The sequence below is a fragment of the Megalops cyprinoides genome, chromosome 14 (genome assembly GCF_013368585.1).
Source record: "Megalops cyprinoides isolate fMegCyp1 chromosome 14, fMegCyp1.pri, whole genome shotgun sequence".
Taxonomy (NCBI): Eukaryota; Metazoa; Chordata; class Actinopteri; order Elopiformes; family Megalopidae; genus Megalops; species Megalops cyprinoides.
This window is the reverse complement of record NC_050596.1, coordinates 28208759-28234077: the sequence shown is the minus strand read 5'-3', so window position 1 is coordinate 28234077 and position 25319 is coordinate 28208759. Positions and strand designations below refer to the sequence as shown.

The following is a 25319-nucleotide window of genomic DNA, read 5'->3' as shown; positions in this document are numbered from 1 at the left end:
CCTACACAAAAACGTGATTGAAATAAAACAGACTAAATCTCAAATGTTATGCACTAAAATGTATTCAATTTTATTTGACATAACCTTCATAATACATCAAAGAATAAAGAGCATGTCAGACGTAATACAATTAATTGAAAATAATAATGACAAACCTGTGATGTTTTGGTTTGGGACAATGCACTATCAACCAGGACGTTCTCTGGTAAAGGCAATTTCACAATGCAACCCTAACAGCCTCACTTATAAACCCATTCTTTGTTCAGGCACAACATCCACCTTCCTAAAACTAAACTCACTGTCACCACAAACAGATAGGTAAAACAACACACGTCTCAAACAGGAAATTCTAACCAGAAATAAAAAAAAAAAAAATGACACAATACCTCTCTAGAGGAATATCCCCTGCCCATTGTTCCCGGTGACAATGAGGACAGCTGTAATATATACAGTACTTAAAAGAAATGTCAGTTCATATAGTTTGAATTTACAATCATAAGCATCCAAATGCAGGGTCTGTAAAATTAGGATTTATTTTTGCTCTGAAGGACACTGGAACACAGCTGTGATCACTAGCTGATGAAGCTTGTAACTAACCAACCTAATTTACTACTTTATTGAAGGACTGTGCTTTGTCATTTATTTAATGTCATAAATTATACAGATGACCTATGAATTTGACGTTAAATTTGCTCACTAATAACAAAAAATAAAAACTTAGCTTAAGAATGTGTCCTTTGTAGACTAGTGATAAAAATATCCACACATCAAAGAGAAACAGCAATGTTTTCAACTTTGTCAGAGATAATTGTGAATGTGAACAATCAGTTCGGTTTCCATTGCAAGTGAGGTAATGACCTCAAAAAAAAAAAAAGAAAAAAAACAGGTGTTGAAGTTTGAGATATTTTAGCCTCGAGTCTGTTTAGAGTCTGCTTGGTTTTGAGGCATTGAGTCTGGCCAATCATTGATGTTCCAGCATTGCTATGGATGATGGACGTTCCCACTGTGGGTGGTCTAATTTTGATTTGATTTGCATTTCTGTGCAATCATTTCACCATCGGGATTTTACATATGGGTCCCCAAAAACAGCATTTCTGTTTGAGTTGAAACATTTCAGAAAAGAATTTATGAAATTGCCCTTATTCTTTGTAATATTCCTTACCTTAAACTTACCATTGTCACTTATCCTCAGATAAATAAAATGATCACTCAGCTGAACTGATGGAGGTATTCATGTTGTAGAGTCCATATGTCCTTTTATTAAAAAGAGATCATTTGAAAGTGTTTGGTTTTGTAACAGCTCCACAGCATCTGAAGTCTCATACAAACCCCAGAATATGTTTGCCCATCTCTCTCTGAAGCACACAAGTAAGGCTTGGACTGCCACAGTGGAATTCCCAGCTGCCGCATTAAAACTGTGGAAAAGTTGCATAAAGGGCTGTTGCTTACAACAGAGGCGGTTGATCCCAATACAGGCCAAGTCAAAACAAAGGGTGTCTTGTTTTCTGCTCCATGATGTCTAAGATTGCCATGTAATCTTTGTGTTTTTTTTTTTTTCCAGCACAGCCATAACAGGGAGGGCGATAAGCAGGCTCATGGTAGGGAAGTTGGGAAGCCCTATCCCATGAAAACAGGAATGTTAAATGTGAATGCAGGCTTAACAACTACGAAGGCGGAAAAGAGTTAACTGTGAAATGGTGAGTTCCTGTTTTCTCTTTATGCAATTGGCCTGTTTGTACAAATCCATATGTATTGATATTTCCATCAGAGGACGTTGCTAAATTTAGATTAGCAGTGGCTGCAACAAGGTTTAAATCCTTAAGCATTATCTGTGTATAAATAGCTTCATGCTTTTATATAAAAGTATTTTAGTACATAGGTATTTAACATTTATATCTGTGTACAAAAAATAAACTGATAGGTTTTGGAGGTATTGTAGTTGTTGTCTGGGGCCTCAGAGTGTGTTAGCAGAATGTTAAACCTCTACAAGATAAACTGGTTCCTCAGTTCTAACAGGATGCTTAAAGGTTCAGCTTGTGTTGCACTGTCAGATAGCATAAATCACAGAAGCACTTCTGAAAATCCCGGTTTTACTTTTGGAAGTATGTGGTCTGTATATATTTTCTGTTCAGTGGAACCTCAGATGTGTTGATTATTACATAGAGGCTGAAGTAAGGAAAAATAACCACTTCTTCAAACTTAAGTAACTCATTTATTCAAATTTTGACCCAGCATGATGACATTTATGGCAGTGATTTTACCATAATTGCAAAATGGAATGTATGTTTACACTTTGGGAAGGTTTCTAAAATTGTTTGTCCATTCAAGATTCGGTGGAGTCCGTAAACAGTTAACAGGATGTAGCTGTGGGACCGGAATATGGGGTCAGTAACCATGGAGACTTTTTTCCTTATTAGTACTCCTCCCCTTCTTCATCCTCCTCCCCTACGCTGTCAGTGCCCACTTCTTCATAGTCCTTCTCCAGGGCTGCCATGTCTTCTCTGGCCTCGGAGAACTCTCCCTCTTCCATGCCCTCTCCCACATACCAGTGGACAAAGGCACGCTTGGCATACATCAGGTCAAACTTGTGGTCCAGGCGGGCCCAGGCCTCAGCGATGGCGGTGGTGTTGCTCAGCATGCACACGGCCCTCTGGACCTTGGCCAGGTCTCCTCCAGGCACCACAGTGGGAGGCTGGTAGTTGATACCCACCTTGAAACCGGTGGGACACCAGTCCACAAACTGGATGGTGCGTTTGGTCTTGATGGTGGCGATGGCTGAGTTGACATCTTTGGGCACCACGTCTCCACGGTACAGCAGACAGCAGGCCATGTACTTGCCATGACGGGGGTCGCATTTCACCATCTGATTGGCTGGCTCAAAGCAGGCGTTTGTGATATCAGCCACAGACAGCTGCTCATGGTAGGCCTTCTCAGCAGAGATTACTGGGGCGTAAGTAGCCAGTGGGAAGTGGATACGGGGGTAGGGCACCAAGTTGGTCTGGAACTCTGTCAGATCCACGTTCAAGGCCCCATCAAAGCGCAGGGAGGCTGTGATGGAGGAGACGATCTGGCCGATGAGCCTGTTGAGGTTGGTGTAGGTGGGGCGCTCGATGTCCAGGTTCCTGCGACAGATATCATAGATGGCCTCGTTGTCCACCATGAAGGCACAGTCGGAGTGCTCCAGGGTGGTGTGGGTGGTCAGGATGGAGTTGTAGGGCTCCACCACAGCTGTGGACACCTGGGGAGCTGGGTAGACAGCAAACTCCAGCTTGGACTTCTTGCCGTAGTCGACAGAGAGACGCTCCATTAGCAGGGAGGTGAACCCAGACCCAGTGCCACCACCAAAGCTGTGGAAGATGAGAAAGCCCTGGAGCCCGGTGCATTGGTCTGCCTGGAGGAGGAGATTAATGATATTAAATTAATGAAACATTTAGTTACTGTTACTAGTACTACAATGTTAAAATTCCTTAATCAATGGAGTAAGAACCAGGTGTAAAAATAAGCTTACCAATTTGCGGGTTCTGTCTAGCACCAGGTCAATGATCTCTTTGCCGATGGTGTAGTGCCCACGGGCGTAGTTGTTGGCAGCATCCTCCTTCCCGGTGATGAGCTGCTCAGGGTGGAACAGCTGGCGGTAGGTGCCTGTGCGAACCTCGTCTGGGGACAAAAGGAGAGAGAAACATTAGCTATCCCTGAAGCCTATCAACTTTGTTTTCCAGTAGTGACATATATTGGGGACAGTGTACTCACAGGAGTGTGTTTTGTGGCTACCCCTTTTTTCCCAAAGGGCCTATAGGATGACCTCTAATGTAACACATCACCTACAGTGAGGAGTGTGGATTTAAATACTTTTCGCCCCAAAATGTGTTTGCTGTAGTATTTGTTTGGCGATTCATTTCTCCAGTGAGAACTTCAAGTGGCCACACGTACAAACTGTGAAGGTATATGTGAAGGGCTTCATAAATTCAAGTAATCAGTCCTCGCCAATCCAGTTTCAGGCTCGGCAGTGATGCTGCATTACTTTGATTGCAAAAATGAATCGATGCTATGAAAGGGAGAAACCTGTAAAATCAGACCCTCCTTACCGATGACAGTGGGCTCCAGGTCAACAAAAACAGCGCGGGGGACGTGTTTGCCAGCCCCGGTCTCGCTGAAGAAGGTGTTGAAGGAGTCATCGCCTCCTCCAATCGTCTTGTCGCTGGGCATCTGCCCGTCGGGCTGGATTCCATGCTCCAGGCAGTAGAGCTCCCAGCATGCATTGCCCATCTGGGCTCCAGCTTGACCGACGTGCATAGAAATACACTCACGCTGAACACAAAAGGGGGGGAAAAAAAAGGGTTAGCCTGACAGCTGAAGCTGTAAAAAAAAAAAACGATCTGCGTTCCTTACCGTACAGCCGATGGATTGACGAGATCAGTTTGATTTATGTGAAAGCAAACCCCAAACCGCTGCTAATGCGAATGAAAGAGTCAGGCAATGAGGTTCTCGTCTTGGGCCAAACGGGCGTAAACAGCAGGTCAAAGGTTTATGGAGAGCTGTGCTGTGAGTGCTAAACTGGCCGGATGTCCCCCGGGGGAGGGTGGGTTGCATTTCATGGTTTAAGGAAAAGAAAACCCTCCTTCTCCACACACTCTGCTGACCTCCATTTTTTCAATTTATCAGCTGCTGATCTGCACAACAACTGTGAATTTGTCCCTGGGACTCGACTGGCTTGTCTGAAGACATTAGCCAGTAATAACAGGGTGGTAGCAGCACTAAAATAACTAACATTGCTGGCAGGAAATCCTTACATGAACTGTTTGATAGCATCTGCCAGATAAATTATTCTTTGCAAAACCTTCATTATTATTATTATATTAAGTGTATGTGTTGTAGTAATATTCATCAGTATGATCTATTCGCAAATATTGAGTTTATTGTCCCTTTTTACTGATACAAATACGTCTCCAGGCATCCTCAAGAGGTGAAAATCCTTGCATTCTAAACTACCGACATCTGCTAAGGGCATAAAGAGGAAGTACATGCCCTCCCCTCTCACTCATGCAGAAGGAAATGACATCTGAGCCAATCAATTAGCTGGGATTTTTCTTTGTTCTCTTGCAGCTAACTGCGCTTAAATGCACAGCTGACATCCTGACCCCCTCCCCAGTTACGTGCCCCCAGCCTTCCCCCCACCCCCCCTACCCTGGCCAAAGGTTATCAATCACATTTTTTACAAATTTAAACACAAAGGGAAAAACAGATGTGGTGGAAAGCAGACATGCAGACCTCTTTAACTGACATCCAGTCGGTGAATACTGCTAATTTTACAATAACTGCCTACAACAGGACAGTCTGTCAGGGCGCGGGTGGCTGTGTGGAGTTCAGGCAGCTGAGTACCGAGGAACATGGGAGATGCTCGCTGCAGTGCAAACCCTGCGTCTGTGCACTTGGAAACAGGCGCTTCTCCGCTGTCCAGCGCAGAGAGAGTCTGTGCTGAAGTGGAAAAAACCCCCCAGCGTCCCAGCAGGCTGTGCTCTCCCCCACCCCCACCCTGCCCACGCCGCCAGCACACCCTGCTTTGTGAGAGGCGTATCTGATGGAGCCGCTCTGAGTTTCGAGCGGAAACGCCAGCTATCCCCAGAGGTTTCGCTCTGCTCCAAGATGCTATCTCCCCTCACTCTATTTCACATAAAGTAAACGCCTATCAAGAACGTCTGATTTCCCAGAGAGCCAAAAAACATTACAAAAAATGTTAAAGAAAATTTCAACATAATTTGTACTTTATCAGCTAGACACCATTTAACTCCACAAACACTTGTTTGCTTTAAAATGAGAATTCACTAGCTATCTTAAAAATCTTACTTTTTGGGCTAAATGTGCTAGTTTCTTGCCATCCAGCCCACAGCACATGGATCCACACGGTCAGTGTGTAGTCCTTGAAACTCTCTCTACCTCCATCCCTGTGTACATGCCACACAGACATCCAGCCTACCACCGCCCAACATCTCAGGCACAAAAAGACTTCTACCCATCTCTGTATGTGCACACATATTTGGTTATATAGACGATGAGTACCTGGCAGTGAGAATATAAGACAATCCACATAAAACAATTGCAACACGTTTTCCTTCATTCTCTGAGGTTTAATCTGAAGCTGAAAATGAAACCAAAAAAAAAAACAGAATATCGGGTCTCATCTACGTCAGCACTCACCATTTTGTCAGATTTTCCTTCTGGCCGACGTTGAGGATTCGGGAAGAAAAGCCAGTAGTGTGGGAGCAGGGCTGAGGCGGGGTTTTTATACCACGGGGGGAGCGGGGGGGGGGAGCAGGAAGCTGGTCTCCCTGTTGGCGGGAGCAACAGTTAGTAGAGGAGAGGGGGCCGTCCTTCTCAAAGAAACAAACTCCCTGCTGCAAGGACAGGAGAATACGTCCCCGGCTCCACTCACCGGGAGGTGGGAGAGACAGGGCGTTTACTGCACCTGCAAGGGAAACGAAAAGAACTCAAGAGCCGCAAACAACCCAGAGCTTCTGCATAGCCCCGAGGCAGAGACCGCAGCTCTGTCTCTGAAATGAAAAGAAAAGTTATATCCTGTTTATCTCCACTGTGCCTGTCTGGCAACTATAAATCTCTAGAGAACTGAGACAAAAAGACAAAACTCACGCCGTTAAATCCCAACTCTACATTTCTGAAGTTTTATTTATATTTATTGGACTATGATAGATTGAATTTTAGAATTTTGCACACACACACACACAAACTCACACACACACACACACATGCACAGAAAGTATAGAAAGGGAAAGGGAGGAATTTAATTTGGAAAAGCTTGTAATTTTGCTGAGAGGGGAAGACCCTTATGTGGTGAAGGAGAAATTGAACAGCTTGTTCTTTCACGTGTCACAGCGGGTGGTGGGAACCCAGTGGTTTTTGGGCATATACAGACTGGAAAAGGGTGGGGGAGGGGGGACACATGCAACAGACATTTATTCCCTGTTTTAACTTTGCCCAGGAAATCGGCCATATGAAACTCCAAGTACAGAGACATTGAGGAGTTGATATTGAAGCCTTGAATTTAGCTTGCAGAAACATATAGAAGATTTGTTGTGAGATTTTAGACCCACAGATTTAACAGTTACAGTGTAACCTGCTAAATTTCCACAGTAATGTGCAAGAGAAACATGATATTTAGAGGGGTGTGATTTTACCAGGGTTTCAGTATTACCAGATAGCAGATTTTTACTTTTACTTTTGCTGACTGTTCACAATATTATGTTTCACACATGGTATTATTATTATTATCAGCTTTTATTAAACTGTACACCTAAAGGACAAAAAGTCCATAATAGTCTACTCAGAAGGAGACAATAAATGGGTTTTGCGGTGATATTAGGTGCCCATTTATCATTCAAAATACTGGTGAGTGGCACCTGCCACTAAGAGCGTTGCAGGATGACATTAATGAGATTCATCTGAATTTTTGTACAGCTATCATGAATGATAAGAAAGAGATGGAAATGCCCTTTCACTGGCTTTCCTCTAGTTGCAGCTGAAACCTTCCAACCTTAGCAATAGTAGTAATTTAAACCATAACACAAAACACCTTGTGCCAAAACATGAAATCTTGCACTGTTTTAAAATGTGAATTTTGTGTATTCTATTTAATGGATCAGTTAAATTCTCCACAGAGTAGAGCCAGCCAATGAGAAGGTAGATTTTCAGGTTAACCAAATGGTTTTACTCGTCTGGCAACTTGGTATAAGAAAGGGAAAACGTTTGTTTGCTCTCTCCAGCTCTAAGGGCAACAGGAATGATGAAAGCTTATAAAGAGAAACCTACAACTGTGTGGGATATTAACTACATTGCTCAGCTGACACTATTTGAAGCTACAAGGTCACTTTAGATGTTTGTGCAGTAGACCCCAGGCCTGGTTTGTAATTTAAATAATAAATTCAATTGTTAACATTAACCATAAAATTCAATTTGAAATAAAACATAGTGTAGCTTGCCATCTTTTCCCCTCCATTTTAAAATTCTCCTGTTTTGGCTTTGCAGGTTGCACATTACCCTGTGGTTATAAGGTGGTTGGGTCTTTTGAGAGTGCAGTGAGTCACTGTCTCCATGGCAACAGCACATCCAGTCAGACACTACTTCACCACAAGAGCCAGGTCGCTTACATAAGCTGTGGCAATGATTACTCAGTGAGACGTGGACCATTACATAGAGTATACTAATATTTTTCTACATGTGTATGCTCTCTTTTAATAAAAAGGCAAGAGAGGTTACAGAGAGGTTGCTGTGCCAGGGATACATGAGTTTCACTATGTGGACTTTTTGCAGAATGGATTGTGCCTACAAATTTGGTCAGATTACACTGGTAACATGTTGCAAGTCTTTGCAATTTGAAAAAACTGAAAAATATGTAGGTGATTTAACATGACAGCTAACTTTGATTTAGTGCCATTAGACAGTACCATAAAGTAAACTGGGTTAAGGTTCATTTGAAGTTAGACTCTGGCTTCCCCCTTTTCTTGATGCAGAGAATTCACTGCAGCGCGTACATACCAGACACTCCATCCCCTCAAGGCAACTTTGGGTTGACAAGAAACAAACAAAATAGGCCACATTCATGTCATTGCTCTGCATTGCACAAGGTCAAAAGCTTCCGCATAAATCAAATTGTAACATTCCATGAAAATACGCTTTTATGAAGTACAGGAAGATGAATTAAAACAAATGTTTCTATCCTTTTATTCAAACCTGATTCAAATACCAGTGGACAAAGGCACGCTTGGCATACATCAGGTCAAACTTGTGGTCCAGGCGGGCCCAGGCCTCAGCGATGGCGGTGGTGTTGCTCAGCATGCACACGGCCCTCTGGACCTTGGCCAGGTCTCCCCCAGGCACCACAGTGGGAGGCTGGTAGTTGATACCCACCTTGAAACCGGTGGGACACCAGTCCACAAACTGGATGGTGTGTTTGGTCTTGATGGTGGTGATGACTGAGTTGATGTCTTTGGGCACCACATCTCCGTGGAACAACAGACAGCATGGTGTTGAAGGAGTCACCTCCCCCTCCAGCTGTCTTGCCACTGTGCATCTGCCCATCAGGCTGGATTTCGTGTTCCAGGCAGCATAACTCCCAGCATGCATTGCCAATCTGGACACCTGCCTGGCTGACATGTACTGAGATGCCCTCGAGCTGGATGGAAGATGATGGATTGGAACACCAGACTTTGATCACCGCTGCAGTGCACTCTATGCTTAGGAGTGATGTTAGCCTGGTCACACTCACTGGTCTGGGAGTGTTGTTATCCTGGTCTGACTCTGTTGCTCATTCAGCTTAAATGGATACACTTCTGTTCTTTTGTGCTGGAAGTCGCTCTGGTGAAGAGCGCCTGCTAAATGAATGTAATGTAATGTAATATAATGTTTGAATTTGAATGAACCAAGTGTCATGCATATAGTTATAACAAGCTCATCTTTTGCTTGACTATATTACCTGGGAAAACCTTAATTCAACTAATGCAAGAAGTGTAATGAAAACCACTTTAACTGAAAAGTGGTGACTACAGTGCAAATTATCACAAGGTATTCAGTAATAACAGATAATTTGTACAAAATCTTGTCAGTAAGAAAATTAGCACCAAATTTTTATGCACTGTTATGAACTGACAGGTTAAGTACAAAATTTTTTAAATAACTACATACTTTTTAGAAGATGTGCCAAACAGCAAGGAAGTAATGAATTTAAGTGACATTACTTAAAATTACTTAAAATGTATGTGCCAAGCAGATTAGCAATAACTGTAAAAAGTGAGTGCAAAACTTACCATTTTCTCTTTCTGCAAACTCACTCTTAGGTTTCAGGATGTATAATCTGTGTTTGGCTCACTGCAACAGTTTTTCTGTATATATAGAGCTAGAGGATAGGATTGAAAACTTTGTTCGTTGTTGGAAACAAAGGGTTAAAGTTTGGAATCACAAAGCCAACAGCTTTAGCACTCACCACACTACACAAACACACTCTGTCACACATCACTGCTCTCTGCCCAGTCTACCATTACAGATGTCCATGTATTTAACCCTGACTAATGAACCAACCTGTGACTCCTCTCTAAAGGCAAAGACTATGAATGAGGGGCCTTTGCAAAATAAACAGTAAATGGTAAATACCAATTTTATCATTGGCTATGTGATTTTTAGGAAAAATGTTAATGAAACACAGCCTGACTTCTGCTTCTTGGCAAAATCTCATTCAATAGGGAGAATTTACAGTTATTTCCACTTGTTACTGTGTGTTCGTTGAGTCTGGGGTATTTAGACATGTTGGAGAAAGATGTTTCTGTGGAATTGTGGAATTTTGTTTAGCAGGCAGCTGTATATTCACACATCTAAAGCATGCCCTTGGCTTTCCTCCACTCGACTGTTGTCACATTTCATTGGCCCGTTATTTTCACAAGAAATTACTTCCATCATCCCTCCTCCCGGTTTTATCTGCCCAAGGTCATCCTGCGTGGTTCAATTATGTTTAACGCTCGACAGCATTTATACCATGGAAACAAGCAGGCCGCAACCTCATCGACTAATCTTTGCGCTGTGTACTTTAGCTGATCAGAGAAGGCTGCACAGATCCACCCCTTAACCCTCAATTCTTGAAAGAATTCTTTGCCTGTTATACTCATGTAATATGTAATCAGGTTGCATGAATATTAGGTTGCATTACTTACTGTATATTGTATCGCCAGGGTGGATGGTAAAAACATACAGCACACCTTGTGCTCTGGTGAGTCATAAATGTGCCTTGCTGCTCTTGATCATTAACCGTGGCTCAAAAACCACATGAGCAACCATAACTTCAAACTGAAATCAAAATCCATTTGAATGTGCTTTGCATTGTCTGTTTCATTCCAGTAATTTGCCTAGATTTTAGATATGCTGTTGAGTAGGTTTCTGCCCCAGTGGAAAATGCTGGTTAGATAAAGTGCCTTCCACATCAGCAGTTCCTGCTATGCAGAGTCTTCTGCCCAGTGCAGTGTTTATGCCTCTGGGTGGTTTCTACTCCGTCACGATCGGGGCAGAACTCATGCTGTAGCCTTGCAGACCAACCAGCAGAGGTCCTCGGCAATGTTTGAGCTGTGCAGTTCAGGTGTGGAAGCGTGAAACGGTATGCCATAAATGAATTGTCTCAGTTGAACTTTGGTTCGGGAGACCTGTAGCCTAACGATCAGTTTATATAGCTTTCACAGAATGAGGATGAGAATACATGTTAAAAAGCACTGTTCTGTGAACTCCTGGTGGGCCATGATGATCGCAACCAGCATAGGTTCAATGAACTGCAGCAAGGGAAAAAGCTCAGATAAATTTTGTTGAATAGGAGACTATGGGAGAAGTGGCAGATAACAGTGATCCTCTCTTCACTTCTGTTATCTCTTGCAAATTCACTTTACGCCATCTAGTGGAACAGAGTTGTGAGAGCACTGATTTCCATTTGTCAGTCATTGACCCCTCTATCCTGCAGTTAGATAGGCCAGTGCCACCTAGTGGCTACTGAGGGAAGAAATGAAAACAAGAAAAGTTTGAAGGATGATTGGGAGGTTCACATGAAGCACTTGAACAGAAAACCCAACAAGCGAGAGAAAGCCATAGAACTCAACTAGTACATGATAAACAAGGACTTAAAAAACAGCCTCCCTCTTTGACTTCAGCATAACAGTGCAGGGCTTCCTCCACAAATGCCATAGGTCCCAGATCTACCTGTCACTGGGTTAAAGCATTGACGACATTCCAGGTTCATTGCATATACTAGAGGTTTGCAGGAAAGTCTTACTCTTATTATTATTAACCACCCAAACGATCTCCAGGCTCTGCAGTTTCCCGTGGACACATACTAATGAAAACAATCGTCATTTTCTATAAATCTGCAAATTAACGAAAAATTAGAAACGTTACAACTGTTTAAAAATAAGACGGTTAAAAGCACTCGTATGGGCTACATTCCTTAACTTGCTGCTCTTATTTTCACATCGTAGTAATATTTATTGTAGGTAGTCAAAGGAATGAGGAGGAATGTATCTTGCTGGATATAGGCTATGAATGCCATTTTGACTGTAAACGACAGCCCGTAAATAGTTTGCATGCAAGTAGGCAGTTTCTACTATATGTACATATTGCAGTCCTGATTTAAACAGACCATATAGTCTTGTAAAACAGGGAATTTGGTTTGCTAGACTACCGAATGACTGGTATTGCGTTGTCACTCCCATGAAATATATTGTGAAACTTTGAACAATCCCTGCAGTGGTGTTAATTGCACGTTGCCGGAAATGTTTGTCTGACGAGGTGCATTGACGCTAAGCGCTGACATGTCTCTGAAGACTAATTCTTAGCTCCACAATTATTTTTATACCCTGCGTACGAGTGCGTGGGAGTGTCGATAGCGCCCCTCCTTCGCAGTCTGGTTAGTATATAACCTTATAGCAAATACCTTCCACCCAGTTCGACTAGCTCACGGAGACCCCCTTGAAGGTGTACTGTGAGGAGACCAATAAAGAAGTCCCATTGGCATTTGAGCCGTACTTTTTTTTACTTAAAACAAAGCAACACAGAAGCAGAATGGTGAGTGATTTTATCTTTGCAAATATTAGCGTTATTAATCATGACGTCTAGCATTTAAAATTTTTACTTAAAATCTCACTTTGTGTGTTACACCGCTCTCCACATATCTCTAATTTATTTGAGTTTTACCTTGTTGCATTTGAATCGACGTCGCTAGTAACATTGCACAACTTCATCTGGTTGCGCACCTAGAAATGCGGGAACTCCAGATGCAGCTGACAGTTCCATAGATCGAATAGAGCGCCTGGCTGGGGGCGGAGCTGGATAATACGAACACAGTTTTAAAGCTGTTTCTTTTTTAAAGATTGTTTTTAATTTTGAAGATATTCCTGTTTTTGCTGATCAGCACAAAAAAGGACACACTCGATGCAATGCAGCAAAGTTGTCGCAAGATTTTATTGTATCGATGTCAGCGCTGACGCACCGCAAGGGTTATATCTTTTCATGCAATTCCACGAATGACCAAAACTGGCGCTATTTTCGTATTACCCGTGAATCACTAAAACTTTATCTCTTTCCTAACGTATGCTCTAATATTACATCATGGAAATTTAAACAGAAATTTAAAACAACCGATATTCTATTCGATTGACACGTTTATACAGATCTGCAAAACGATCGAAGATAAATGTGCGTGGTAAAACGTACAATATTAATACAATTCAATGTATCAAATGCAAACATGTCAAGCGACATTATAATTAAGTTTTTACCACACCTTAATTACTATCTTGATATCAGGAAGTTAAGCATAATTACACCAGTCACACTGATCAGGACAGCAAAATGAACTGTCACCAGCTGTGCACATTGGTGTTGTGTAACTTATGGGGAGGGTTATTTGTTCTGCTTGATAGGGACATGTTGACACACTTCTCTGGCTGTGTACTGCACTTTCCATGCAGGGCACAGGCTACACCTCTTATTATTTTATTGTAAAAACAGTAAGACATGTACTTACATTGAGTTATGTTTGAGGGTTTTGAATACCTGTTTATAGAAATAGCTCCCTTTAGTTAAGAAAAGCCTTTTTATTGAAATGATTCAAACTAATACTTAAAATGTGATTTACTGTCTATTGCATGTGATGACCCACAAGTCAAACTGTACAGATTCACAGTGGGAGCAGTGTCAGTGTCATTGTACTGTAGCTTCCTAATGCAGTCATCTGAGGATTTAAGTGATACCATCTTAATCCTGCTAACATGTACTGACATATTGATCTTCTGGAATTCAAGAACTTCATTCACAGTATTGTGGTAGATAACTGCCCTTCAAAGAAAAGGGGAGAGTAATTTTTAATCAATTGATCATATATTTAGTATGCCTAACATCAGGAAAACAACACATCCTTATTTCTTACTTTCTCCCTTTTACTGCTTTGGTACATACTTTGGGTGAACATCTACATTTAATCCTAACATTTTCAGTCTTGAAGCAATAGATTGGAGATGTATGGCATTTGTGGTTTGTGAATTGTAGGCTGGAGTACAGCTTACCCATACCTTCTCTTGCAAACCTGTTTTAGAATTTGGGGTCCCCTGCAGTAACCCATTGTGGGCAGAAAAGAAAGCACCGGTACTGGCACCGGTAACTGGCACCAGTTTACGTAGGTGGTAGGGTATTCAGTTCTCTAATCTCACAGGATGTGTAGCTAATAATTATTAACAGAATATACCATGAGTAAGCAAAAATTCACTACCCTGACACAGTTGTGCCCGGTTCAGTTTGGCATGGCTGAAGCTGATGATGGCTGTGTTCAGACATTCAAAAAGAACCAACTGAAATTCAAGTACAGCCTCAACACTTATAATTCTGCCCTTTTTGTTTATTAGTCTACTGTCCCTTGTGGTGTGTCAGGCCTGGACAGTCCACACACGCTTTGAGAGCAGAGCGTCCTAGAAATAGCTGCCTGCTGACTTGGCCGGCGTGCCCAAAGTGAGCGGTCACATGTTCCTGCGTGGTCCTTCCACCCTGTCAGGGTGTGAGGGAGAGGAACAGCTGCGTGGAACTGGTGTAAAAATAGATGGCTGCTCCAGAGGGAGTATTGCAGCCATAGCTCTGGGTCATGGTGCTTTGCCGACCTGAACTGGGTCACCTCCTCTGAGGTGAGGGCTATTTCAAACTCAGAGGCTTGCACAAGGCTTACCAGGGGCATACTACAGACATTGCTGGTTCGTGGAGACAACCAATGATTTGGTCAGATTTGGTTTATCTGATATTGTGCTTAGTTCTGTGTAAATGCATTTGATTTTTCAGAGCCAAGTGGTTGAGGTCATTTAATTATTTTTTCTCTGTAATTAGTTCATAGGTTAGTTCACATCATATTGCTCTGAAGCCAAAACCCAATCTGCTCATTGTGTGTGTGTGTTAGAAAGACTTGTGACTTTTTCAGCTGACCTTCAATTCTCTACAACAGTCACTACTCTTTGTTTTATGAACAAGTTTCCAAACAGGACATACTGCCTGCAGTGGCAGAATTTGGCAAGAATTCAAAGGAGTTTGTTTTCTTTTCTTACTTTCTTTCTCACTGCATGTTCAGAACTGCAGCAGGGCAAGTGTGGCCCAGTCAGAGAAACCAGTCTTGGCTCCTCAGGCAAATCTATCACATGATCACAATCACAGACGACCAGGTTCAGCTAAGCTCCAAAAGGAAGGAGGGGCTAGTCCTGTCAAAGCTAAAAAGCAGAGTATAGGACCAGCCAGCAACACCACATGGAAATTACACATATGCTCTCTCAGGGTGGGTAGGACCCGATATTCTACAGAAGATCTCAGTCTAAGGAAGTGTATTTATCACCCACATTCTTTCAGAGCAAGTTTAAAATTCACTGAGGTTCTGAGTAAATCATTTTTTTTCCTCCACAACCGCTGTGAACACCTCTCCTCTGTACATGTAGGCGCATTTATATGGATTCATCTGGCACCACCATTAATTCAAACCTTTCTCAGTCTCTCTCTGTCCTATAGTTTTTCCCTCTTTCCACATGTGGTGCCTTCTCTTGCTAGAATATAAGGATGTTTCTTAATGAAAGACTGCAGTCATATCATGGCCTCTTTAGTGCTGAGATTCACTTGATAGTTGATTTTGGAAGTGTAACAGCATGTTTACCGTCCCCACGAGATATGTGCCCATGTATTGTCCGACAGAAGTCTGGAGCCAGGACAGTGTACGTTTTTCACATGGTATAATTTGTAGTCTTTTTTTGTCTTTGCTTTCCCAACAGCGCGAGTGTATATCTGTCCATGTAGGACAGGCAGGTGTCCAGATGGGCAACACTTGCTGGGAGCTGTACTGCTTGGAGCATGGCATCCAGCCTGACGGGCAAATGCCCAGCCACAAGCCAGTGGGCGGCCATGACGACTCCTTCACCACCTTCTTCAGTGAGACCGGTGCTGGCAAGTATGTCCCCCGTGCCATCTTTGTTGACCTGGAGCCCACTGTCATCGGTAAGTCAGAGAGAGCTCTCTACTAGATTCATTAAGTACTGTGCGGAGAAACAAGAGAGAACTTAATTAGCGCATTGATTTGATGTCTGCTCATTCTGCTGCTGGCCACAGAGGGAGAGGACATTACTCACAGTCATTCATTACGGTGTTCAATAAAGTCCTTATCAAGTGCATTAAAGTGGACTCCTAATGTATACTGCAAAAGGAGTGTCCTTTACTGATTCTTGTTTAAGGGTGAGATTTCACTCTAATGTAAATGATCAAACGCTACAAATACATCTACACTTAAGCTCATTCTGAAAAATGTGTGTACTCAAGTTATTAGTCCATTATTCATTATCGTGCATTTCCATTCTCCTAGATGAAGTACGCACAGGTAACTACAGACAGCTGTTCCACCCTGAGCAGCTCATTTCAGGCAAGGAAGATGCTGCCAACAACTACGCCCGTGGGCACTACACCATTGGCAAAGAGATCATCGATTCAGTTCTGGACCGGATACGTAAACTGGTAAAGAAAGATCAATCAAAGCATTGACACTTTGGATATATATTCTCACCAGAATGGTACAGGTTACTCGGTAATATTAAAGTATCTACTCTGCAGCTGTCCTAAGAATGCCTGTATGCTAATTGGCTAGTCTAATGTCAATACAGAGTGGCAGTGTAGCGGGTAAGGAGCAGGGCTTGTAATCAAAAGATTGCTGGCTTGATCCCTCCATAGGGCACTGCTGTAGGGCACCTTGAGCAAAGTGTTTAGCCCACACTTGCCTCAGTAAATATCCAGCTATACAAATGTACAACCTTTCCAAAAATCTGGAACTTATGTACGTTGCTCTGGCTAAGAGCGTCTTCTAAATGACAATAATGTAATGTCATATATTATGTCCATGAGAAGCTTTTGTTTTATGTTGACGTATTAGATGTGACTGTTTTGTGTTTCCTCAAAGGCTGACCAGTGCACAGGGCTACAAGGCTTCCTGGTGTTCCACAGCTTTGGTGGTGGTACTGGGTCTGGGTTCACCTCCCTGCTGATGGAGCGCCTCTCTGTTGACTTTGGCAAGAAGTCCAAGCTGGAGTTTGCCATTTACCCAGCTCCTCAGGTGTCCACAGCTGTGGTGGAGCCCTACAACTCCATCCTGACCACCCACACCACCCTGGAGCACTCCGACTGTGCCTTCATGGTGGACAACGAGGCCATCTATGACATCTGTCGCAGGAACCTGGATATTGAACGTCCATCCTACACCAACCTCAACAGGCTCATCAGCCAAATTGTGTCCTCTATCACAGCCTCCCTCCGATTTGATGGTGCCCTCAATGTGGATCTGACAGAGTTCCAGACCAACTTGGTCCCCTACCCCCGTATCCACTTCCCGCTGGCTACTTACGCCCCAGTAATCTCTGCTGAGAAGGCCTACCATGAGCAGCTGTCTGTGGCCGAGATCACCAACTCCTGTTTTGAACCCTCAAACCAGATGGTGAAGTGTGACCCCCGTCATGGCAAGTACATGGCCTGCTGTCTGCTGTACCGTGGAGACGTGGTGCCCAAAGATGTAAACGTAGCTATTGCTGCCATCAAGACCAAGAGGAGCATCCAGTTTGTGGACTGGTGTCCCACCGGTTTCAAGGTGGGTATCAACTACCAGCCTCCCACTGTGGTGCCTGGAGGGGACCTGGCCAAGGTCCAGAGGGCTGTGTGCATGCTGAGCAACACCACCGCCATCGCTGAGGCCTGGGCCCGCCTGGACCACAAGTTTGACCTGATGTATGCCAAGCGTGCCTTTGTCCACTGGTATGTGGGAGAGGGCATGGAAGAGGGAGAGTTCTCTGAGGCCAGAGAAGACATGGCAGCCCTGGAGAAGGACTATGAAGAAGTGGGCATTGACTCCTTTGAGGAAGATGAAGAGGGGGAAGAGTACTAGAATGATGCCTGTGAAGCCAAAGAAAAATGTCTAGATGTAATGGGTAATAAATGTAATACTGAAAAATTAAATTCTTAACCAAACACTTCAAGTGACATGATGTATTTCCTTTTTATAAACATTCTTCCCACCATAACTTCATTACCAAAGAAGTTACTTGTTTTCTTCTTTCTGAGTTCTGTCCAAGACTACCACAGAGTGTGTACCATGGAAAATGGATATTTTTGTATCGAAATGACCTCATGGCTCCTCTGATCAATTCCATTCAAAGACTAAATTACTGCCAAACATGTGCTTAATAAAGTTATCTCACAACACCACTTGCTCAACTCCATATTCTTCAATGGTATATAGCATAACGTCTCACTGTGGTGTGTGCATGTAAAGCTCTATCATCCAACAAATGTTAAATCTCACAAAAATATGGCTATATGTCCAACATGCACTTAAAGTATTAGAGGTTTATTATACATGCTTTTCAGTAATTCGCCTACTTTGTTTTCCTTGGACCTCAGTGGTTAGCCCTGTCAATATCATTATCTTTACCGCCATCTCATTTCCTCAGTGCTTATGAATACTGCAATATAAAATGAGAAAGCATTACGGTAGCCAGGTGATTTTGATAAGCAATGTAAATTTATTTTCTCGAGAGTGCCCTTTTTATGTGCAGCAGAATCTGAAGCAAATTTTAGCCTACTGTGAACACAAAAGGGTAGGCTATTTATTAGTAGTACAAGCTAGTTACTTAGCAAGTCATTTCCAGCGATTGGGAAGCTGTTCATGTTTGCGTTAAGTGAGAAAAAGCGGGAGAGGGATGGCACAGAAGCACGTTCCATACAGCTAGTCAAGAGGCTGAGTCACAGCGGTTTAGGATTCGCGGTCATTTCACAGGTGCGATATTCATTGCACTCCCGACATGACTCGTGTCGACAAAATTGGCAAAACAGTTTTTGGATACTTACCGGGTCGGTTCATATATTTCCAGCCGCTAGTGTAACTCTAGTGTAGCCTACTCCTAGCAAGCGTTATTCTCCATATTATTGTTAGCCCTTTGCTGTTTTTTCCTCATTTACGCTAACATTAGCTAACTCACTACAAGCTCAGTGCGTGGTTCTCCCGCCCTTTTGTGTTGAAGTGGTCTTGTCTTCCACAACACCGAAGCTCCCCTGCGGAACCTGTGAGTCAGCCGACCTGATGCTAGTGGTCGAACGTGCAGGTGGGTTAACTTTTGGGCATTTAGCAAATTTAATTATGAAGTTCATATTTCACTGGCGTATTTGATTTAATGGAGTGAAACTAAATCAGACGGCGGTAAAGCGACGCGCACGATGTAGTGGAGACAACACTGTGGTGTGGACACCAGTGGATTATCCAGCTATTAAAAGACAAATTCACAATGTAGGTAACAGTACTGTATATCGCTTTTATTGAAAACTATTTTATTGAAATCTATTCTGAGCGTGATTGATTTTGGTCTCTTCTCATTGACCAGTGAGTGTTTTAGTAACTGTGACATTTACAAGTATTGCCTAGTGTTTAACCAGACAACATAAATCCCATTAAGACCACGCTGTACGTTGAATGCAATGAAAAGTGTTCAACGGTAGAGGGTATAACAGCTGCGAGTACAAGAGACGGCAGAACTACCTCTATGCTTTAGTGTAACGCGCTATAGCAAGTCTGTATCGCCGTCTAGTGGCCAATCTATATGACATCAACCATTTATGAAACCAGTCTAACTTCATCCTTTCCTGAGTAATTAAACAACTTGTTCAGTGACTGTACCATTACCAGCTGAATGCAGACAGTGAGTGAGCGTGGACCGTTATTTTTGGGTTTGGGATGGCTTCTATAACAGCGTGAATGCACTCTGCTGACTTTGCTACATACAGTGCTGCGTGATTGTTACCAAAACAATACCCCTGCTGTGATAGCATTGTGCCATGAATGATTTCCGTTCAAAATGGCACTCACATATTCAAGTGGCCTTTTGACTGTTAGTTTGCTATTCACTGACGTTGGATAAATGTTGTTTACTGTTTAAATGTCACGTTTAAATTCAGTTTAATTGCAATGTTTAGGCCTACTGTGTTGTGGAACTGATATCTGTTTAACCTGAATATAGCCTATAGTTAACTTAGATTTCCTCATTCCTACCCAGGAAAACCATACCCTCTCCACCTATCTACCCACCCACAAGATAATTACACCCATCATTTGATTGTGGTCTAGAGAGTGTGCCCTCATTAAAGCTGGGTACCTGGCTCCTGTGTTCTAACCTATACACCACTGTGATGGACACAGTTCCTTGCAACCAGCTCAGTGGTCAGTTAGAACAGGTGACTACTGCCCTCTCCATTTCACTGATCCTTTGTGCTTTTGAGGTATGAAGTCCAGTGTACAGGTAACGGCACACATACACAAGGGCACTTGACATGTCTTCATTCACTTCAAAAAAATAAAACCATCTTTGGTCATTTATAGCTAGATGATAGTGGTTAACTGAATGATGAAAGGCATTGAATTCCATTTGAAATACTGCATACTACAGATCTGCACTCATGTCTGTTTTGGATAACATTTAATATGTTAAGAATTAGCTCATTCTTGAAACTCCTTGCAAAAAAGCATTCCTAGCGAGATAAAGGTCTCCATACTTGGTTCAGCTTTGACACTAGACAACTATCTAGCTAGCTGAATGTGTAGCAAAGATGATGACGGGACTGAAGCACAAGGAGAGACGGGCATCTTGGAGAACAAACAGGGTTTTACTTGGGAATGTCCAGTCTCATAGTCAAAAGCAGGCAAGAGATCTTAAATACCCTAACAGACAAATCCAGCAAAGGTACAAAAGCACTAAGCAAGGTCAAACCATACCAGAAAAATCCAGCAGCAACAAGAACACAAGGCAAGGAAGATCCAAGACACAGGGAGAAAGAACAGACAGGGTATACATACACATGACAAGGGGCAATCAAGAAACTGGGTACAGGTGTGCAAAGCCAACATGGAATGCAACAGATTGTGCACACCTGATTCCAATCAACATGAAGTGAGTCTATGTCGCCCTCTGGTGGCTGGCAAGGGGCCTGAGTCAGCAGTCCTTACAGAATGAGTACATCGCTGATTTTATCAGTGATAATAGGATAAGGAATGGTCACCCAGAGGTTTATGAACTGATGAACTGATTGATGAACACTGGCAGTGGCGTCTGATGCATCTAATGTGTATTAAAGGTCTGAATTCATTGACCTTTTCTGCTGTATATTTATGCAAACTCAGGGTTCCCCACACACACACACACACACACACACACAACACACATTTCCCTGAAATGCATGGGGGGGACAGTTTCGCAATATTATTAGGAAATCCTATCATTTGGTCCAAGAATATTTTTCAGCATAGAACCAATTGTTTGACGCATGCAGAGTCTTTATGTCAAGATGCTGACGTAGCACATTTCAGTCGAAATATGTGAATGAGTCAGAGAACAACAAGCACACAGCTGTTATAGTTACAGCTATGACACATGTGGTTAGAGTGTGTTAGTTTGATGAGCCTGTTTATTTGTTTCTTAATTATTAATGATTTATGTATGAATTTACAGAACAGCCAGGGATTTATCTATGCCTTTAAGCTAATATGATCTGCTGTAAATAACTCATATTCCGTATTCTGTGGCATGTGCCATATGATAAATTTTGAATGCTTTGGGAGCTTCATGTGAGGTCTGTAGTACTAGAAACTCTGTAAATATCCTCTGAAACAAGAATGTAGTTTCATAGTGTGCAGTGTGACACAATGGCGTACAGTAACTTGTCAAAATGACATGCTCTGTATAAGTGCCATCTTAACAAAACGGTGGCTAAACTGGCATAGGACCTCAGTTATTTTAAACACAGTTTTAATTTCCATGTCCACTAGGCGCCGCTGTTGGCATTCTGCTGAGCGAGGGGGAAGCTGCAGTCTGCATGGTGACTGACCTGCTCCAGGACCCCACTCCACAGCCCACCGCCTACGCCTGAGCCAGAGGTCATGTCACTTCCTGTATTAATGTTCTGCTTATTTTCCATACACAGCCCCCTTCACTGTCTGTGTCCACCGTAAGGTGCCATAGTCCACTTTATCTACTGCATTATCTCCTTCTGCATTCCTTGTGCTTGCAAAATACCACCTCTCCCAGTTTTATACTGACACATACAGCCTTCTTCCCTGCCTATTTGTCCCTGTTTTAGCACAGTTCTCTTGGTAACTGAACCCTGTTAATGTAAGTGTAATTTCTGCAGAGTTTGGTGGAGAGTAATAATTTTGAATAATCTTGAGGGGAAAAGTCACACAACCTCAGCCACCACCTCTCTACTTGCTACTTGCAGACGTGATTCTAGTTGTGTACGCAATCCTTGAGATTCACCAGTCTGGGCGTGACCATACTGTGACCCCCCACCCCCCACCAGGCTCTGACAGAATGCCCTCATTTGGAGACTTTATTACCATGTTTGACTTCTGTGAAGTTCCTGCTGCCAAGATCGTCTGCAGAGATGGAAGCGTGAGACACGAGGGAATAGGGGAGACATCCTGCCAGAGCACTGTAACCTGGGAATGGTTCTAGATCTGCTAGATAAGACCAGGCTCTCTGGAGAATTTACTGAGGCACTGTTCCAATCTGGTCAAGGCCTGGAGTACAGTTTCTCTGTGATGCAATCTACTGTGAGCAAAGCCTGTTTTGGGTAATTGGAGCCTTGTGTTTTATGGGACAGTAGCTTCACAAGAGTTATAGATCTGTTTATTTACCTCTTGAGTTTCAAATAGTGTTCTTCATGAATTTTAATAGGGTACAGTGTATTTCTTAATTAGAGAGATTGAAAGATTGTGTGTTCCTTTGTTTGGATTTTTTCAGTAAAAACATTCCAGTTCCCTCACTGTCTGCAGTAATATCCACGTTGAAAACCTTTGCAAATAACATTATTTCTGTGGTGTTCTTGAGTTGTGGCCATTGTTTGTGGGTCTTGGACGGGATTATTGCTCCCTGTTATGAAGGAGAGGCTCTGAAAATTCTTTCCCAAGAAAAAAAATGACAGCAATTGTGTCCTGCTGGTGAAACACACGGCAAAACTGCTGTACAGTTAATCCACTGCGGACAAGCAGAAGTTACACGTCAAGAGTCATTCATGTCTGTGAAATGAAGAACCTCTGGTGGAGACGGGCTCTGAATCAGTCTCTTGCTTGGCTTAGACACAGGAATAAAAGTTTCGACATCTCTTCGGATCTCAGCAGAAGTTTTATCTATGCTGGAAAACTGAGTCAGGTCTTCCTGTTTGGAAGCTGCAATGCAACATTGCCCACAGGACTGCTGATCGATTGTGCTAGACTGTTATTCTCAGTGCTTTACAGTCAGCCAGAGCTGAACTAGAGTCTTATTGGTAGCCAAGGCTGATGTTCCGGTTCGTTCCTCATATATATCTCTGGCTTGGCTTGTGTGATGGAAGATAAGCATATTGCCTGTGTGTGAGGAGAGAGACCCTCCCCTGCGTGTGTCTCAGATTACATTATCACATTTGAAGCGCTCTTATCCAGAGTCCCTTACATAGGTTACAGTTTTATCCATTTACGTAGCTGGATATTTGCTGAGGCAATTCTACATTAAGTTCCTTGCCCAAAGTTACAACAACGGTACTCCTGCAGGGAATTGAACCAGCAACCTTTTGGTTCCGAATTCTGCTCCTTACCACTATGCTACACTGGTGTCTACACCATTACTGCTGCCCACAGGTGGACCCTGAACCCTGAGTACAGCACTGATGAGAGTGAGGTTGTGTATGCATTTCAGGCTACATCTAAAGTAGAAAAGGAACAGTGCCACCATAGTTGATTTTCTGTACAACAGCATAGTCACAAAGAGGAAGAGATGAGGAGGGATGGTGGGGGTGTTGCAGCCTGGGAGGCTTGGAGTGGATGGGACTTTGGTGACTACTTGTGAGATTGTTTATTTAATGTTTGTTCTTACTGTAAGTACACTGGCATCCGCACATCTTTGGAATGAGCAGAAAGGTGTCGTCAGGTATCACTACAGTAACCTTTCAATCTTATTAATGTTCCAGCTATCTGAGAAGGCCGCATGTGAGCTCACCTATGGCCATGTAACCTGGACAAAGAGACAACTCCCCCTCATGACACACACACACAGACATACAGACACACACACACGCACACACTGCTGTGGTGTGGCTTGGATCATCTTACTTACTCTTGGAAGAGTTGAAACCATCTCTGACTCACTACCTCTTCCTTTGTAGCTCCTCTCATACCAGACTGTATTTGGCTACATTTTGGCAGAATGGAAGATGTCCAAACAAGTGCTGGTTGCCGAAAGACAGTATTACTTACATGAGTGTAAAAGTTTCCCTCTCATTCTGTGTCTTCGGTGCTTTCAAGAATTTGAATCTCCTGTGTTTTGTCTGACCTTTTTTCCCCTGTCTTGCATGTGTGTTTTCTGTCTTGTGGGTATTTTCCTGTATGTATATGTTTACTGTGGGTATATGTTCCACTTTGTGCGTATGTGTACTGTCCTGCATGTATATTTTCTTGTATGTATATATTTACATATATATATATATATATATATATATATATATATATATATATATATATATATATATATATATATATATATATGTAAATATATATTTTATATTTTCTGCATTTTCTGCATTTTCCTGCATTTATATGTTTATTGTCTTGTGTGTGTAATTTCCTGTGTGTATGTGTTCCTGTTTATGTGTATATTGTATGTGCTCATGCATTTGTCTTGGTCGTGTCTCTGTCAGAGCCCAGACTTGGCAGTGTGGGAGGGACGCTTTGGGGAGCAAAAGCGGAGCCACCATCTTTCAGGCTACAACCATTGCTTCTGATGCTTCCTCCCCTTCCGCAGCATGGACCAGACCGCACAGGTACCGCCCTGCACCACCATTTCCAAAAACCAGCATGCTCAGTAGTTATTTCACATGGTAAACTATTATTAAGTTTTCACGTGGTAAACTTCATCATCAAGGATAAACCCTCTGCCAACCCACCTGCATCATGATCTGCAGCCTCTATCAGACAGGAATATGGATTGGTGGGTTTTGATTGTCTCTTTTGTGTGGCGTTTCAGCCGTGGTGAATCAGTCTCCCATTGGAGCTCACATACTTAGGAGCTAAATGCGCTACTTTCTCTGTTGATTAGTGAAGTGACTCACTGACACCCCAAAGTTATATTACATTACTGTCATTTAGCAGTTGCTCTTATCCAGGGTGACTAACATAGGTTAAATATTTGCATGTTATTCATTTATAATGTTGGATA

The 25319-nt window shown here is 42.7% G+C and overlaps 2 protein-coding genes across 2 annotated transcripts; one reads left to right on the top strand and one right to left on the bottom strand.

The window, feature by feature from the left end:
* Positions 1–2216: 2216 nt before the first annotated feature.
* On the bottom strand, positions 2217–6283 carry LOC118789545 (tubulin alpha chain). The gene is made up of 4 exons (XM_036546018.1): positions 6196–6283; positions 4086–4308; positions 3509–3657; positions 2217–3391 (listed from the first exon to the last, which is right to left on the bottom strand). Exons 1-4 carry the CDS (start codon positions 6196–6198, stop codon positions 2414–2416), a joined length of 1353 nt encoding a protein of 450 aa, XP_036401911.1. The 5' UTR covers positions 6199–6283; the 3' UTR covers positions 2217–2413.
* Positions 6284–12331: 6048 nt separating this feature from the next.
* LOC118789546 (tubulin alpha chain-like) lies at positions 12332–18294 on the top strand. The gene is made up of 4 exons (XM_036546019.1): positions 12332–12600; positions 15828–16050; positions 16412–16560; positions 17000–18294. Exons 1-4 carry the CDS (start codon positions 12598–12600, stop codon positions 17972–17974), a joined length of 1350 nt encoding a protein of 449 aa, XP_036401912.1. The 5' UTR covers positions 12332–12597; the 3' UTR covers positions 17975–18294.
* The last annotated feature ends 7025 nt before the right edge of the window (positions 18295–25319 follow it).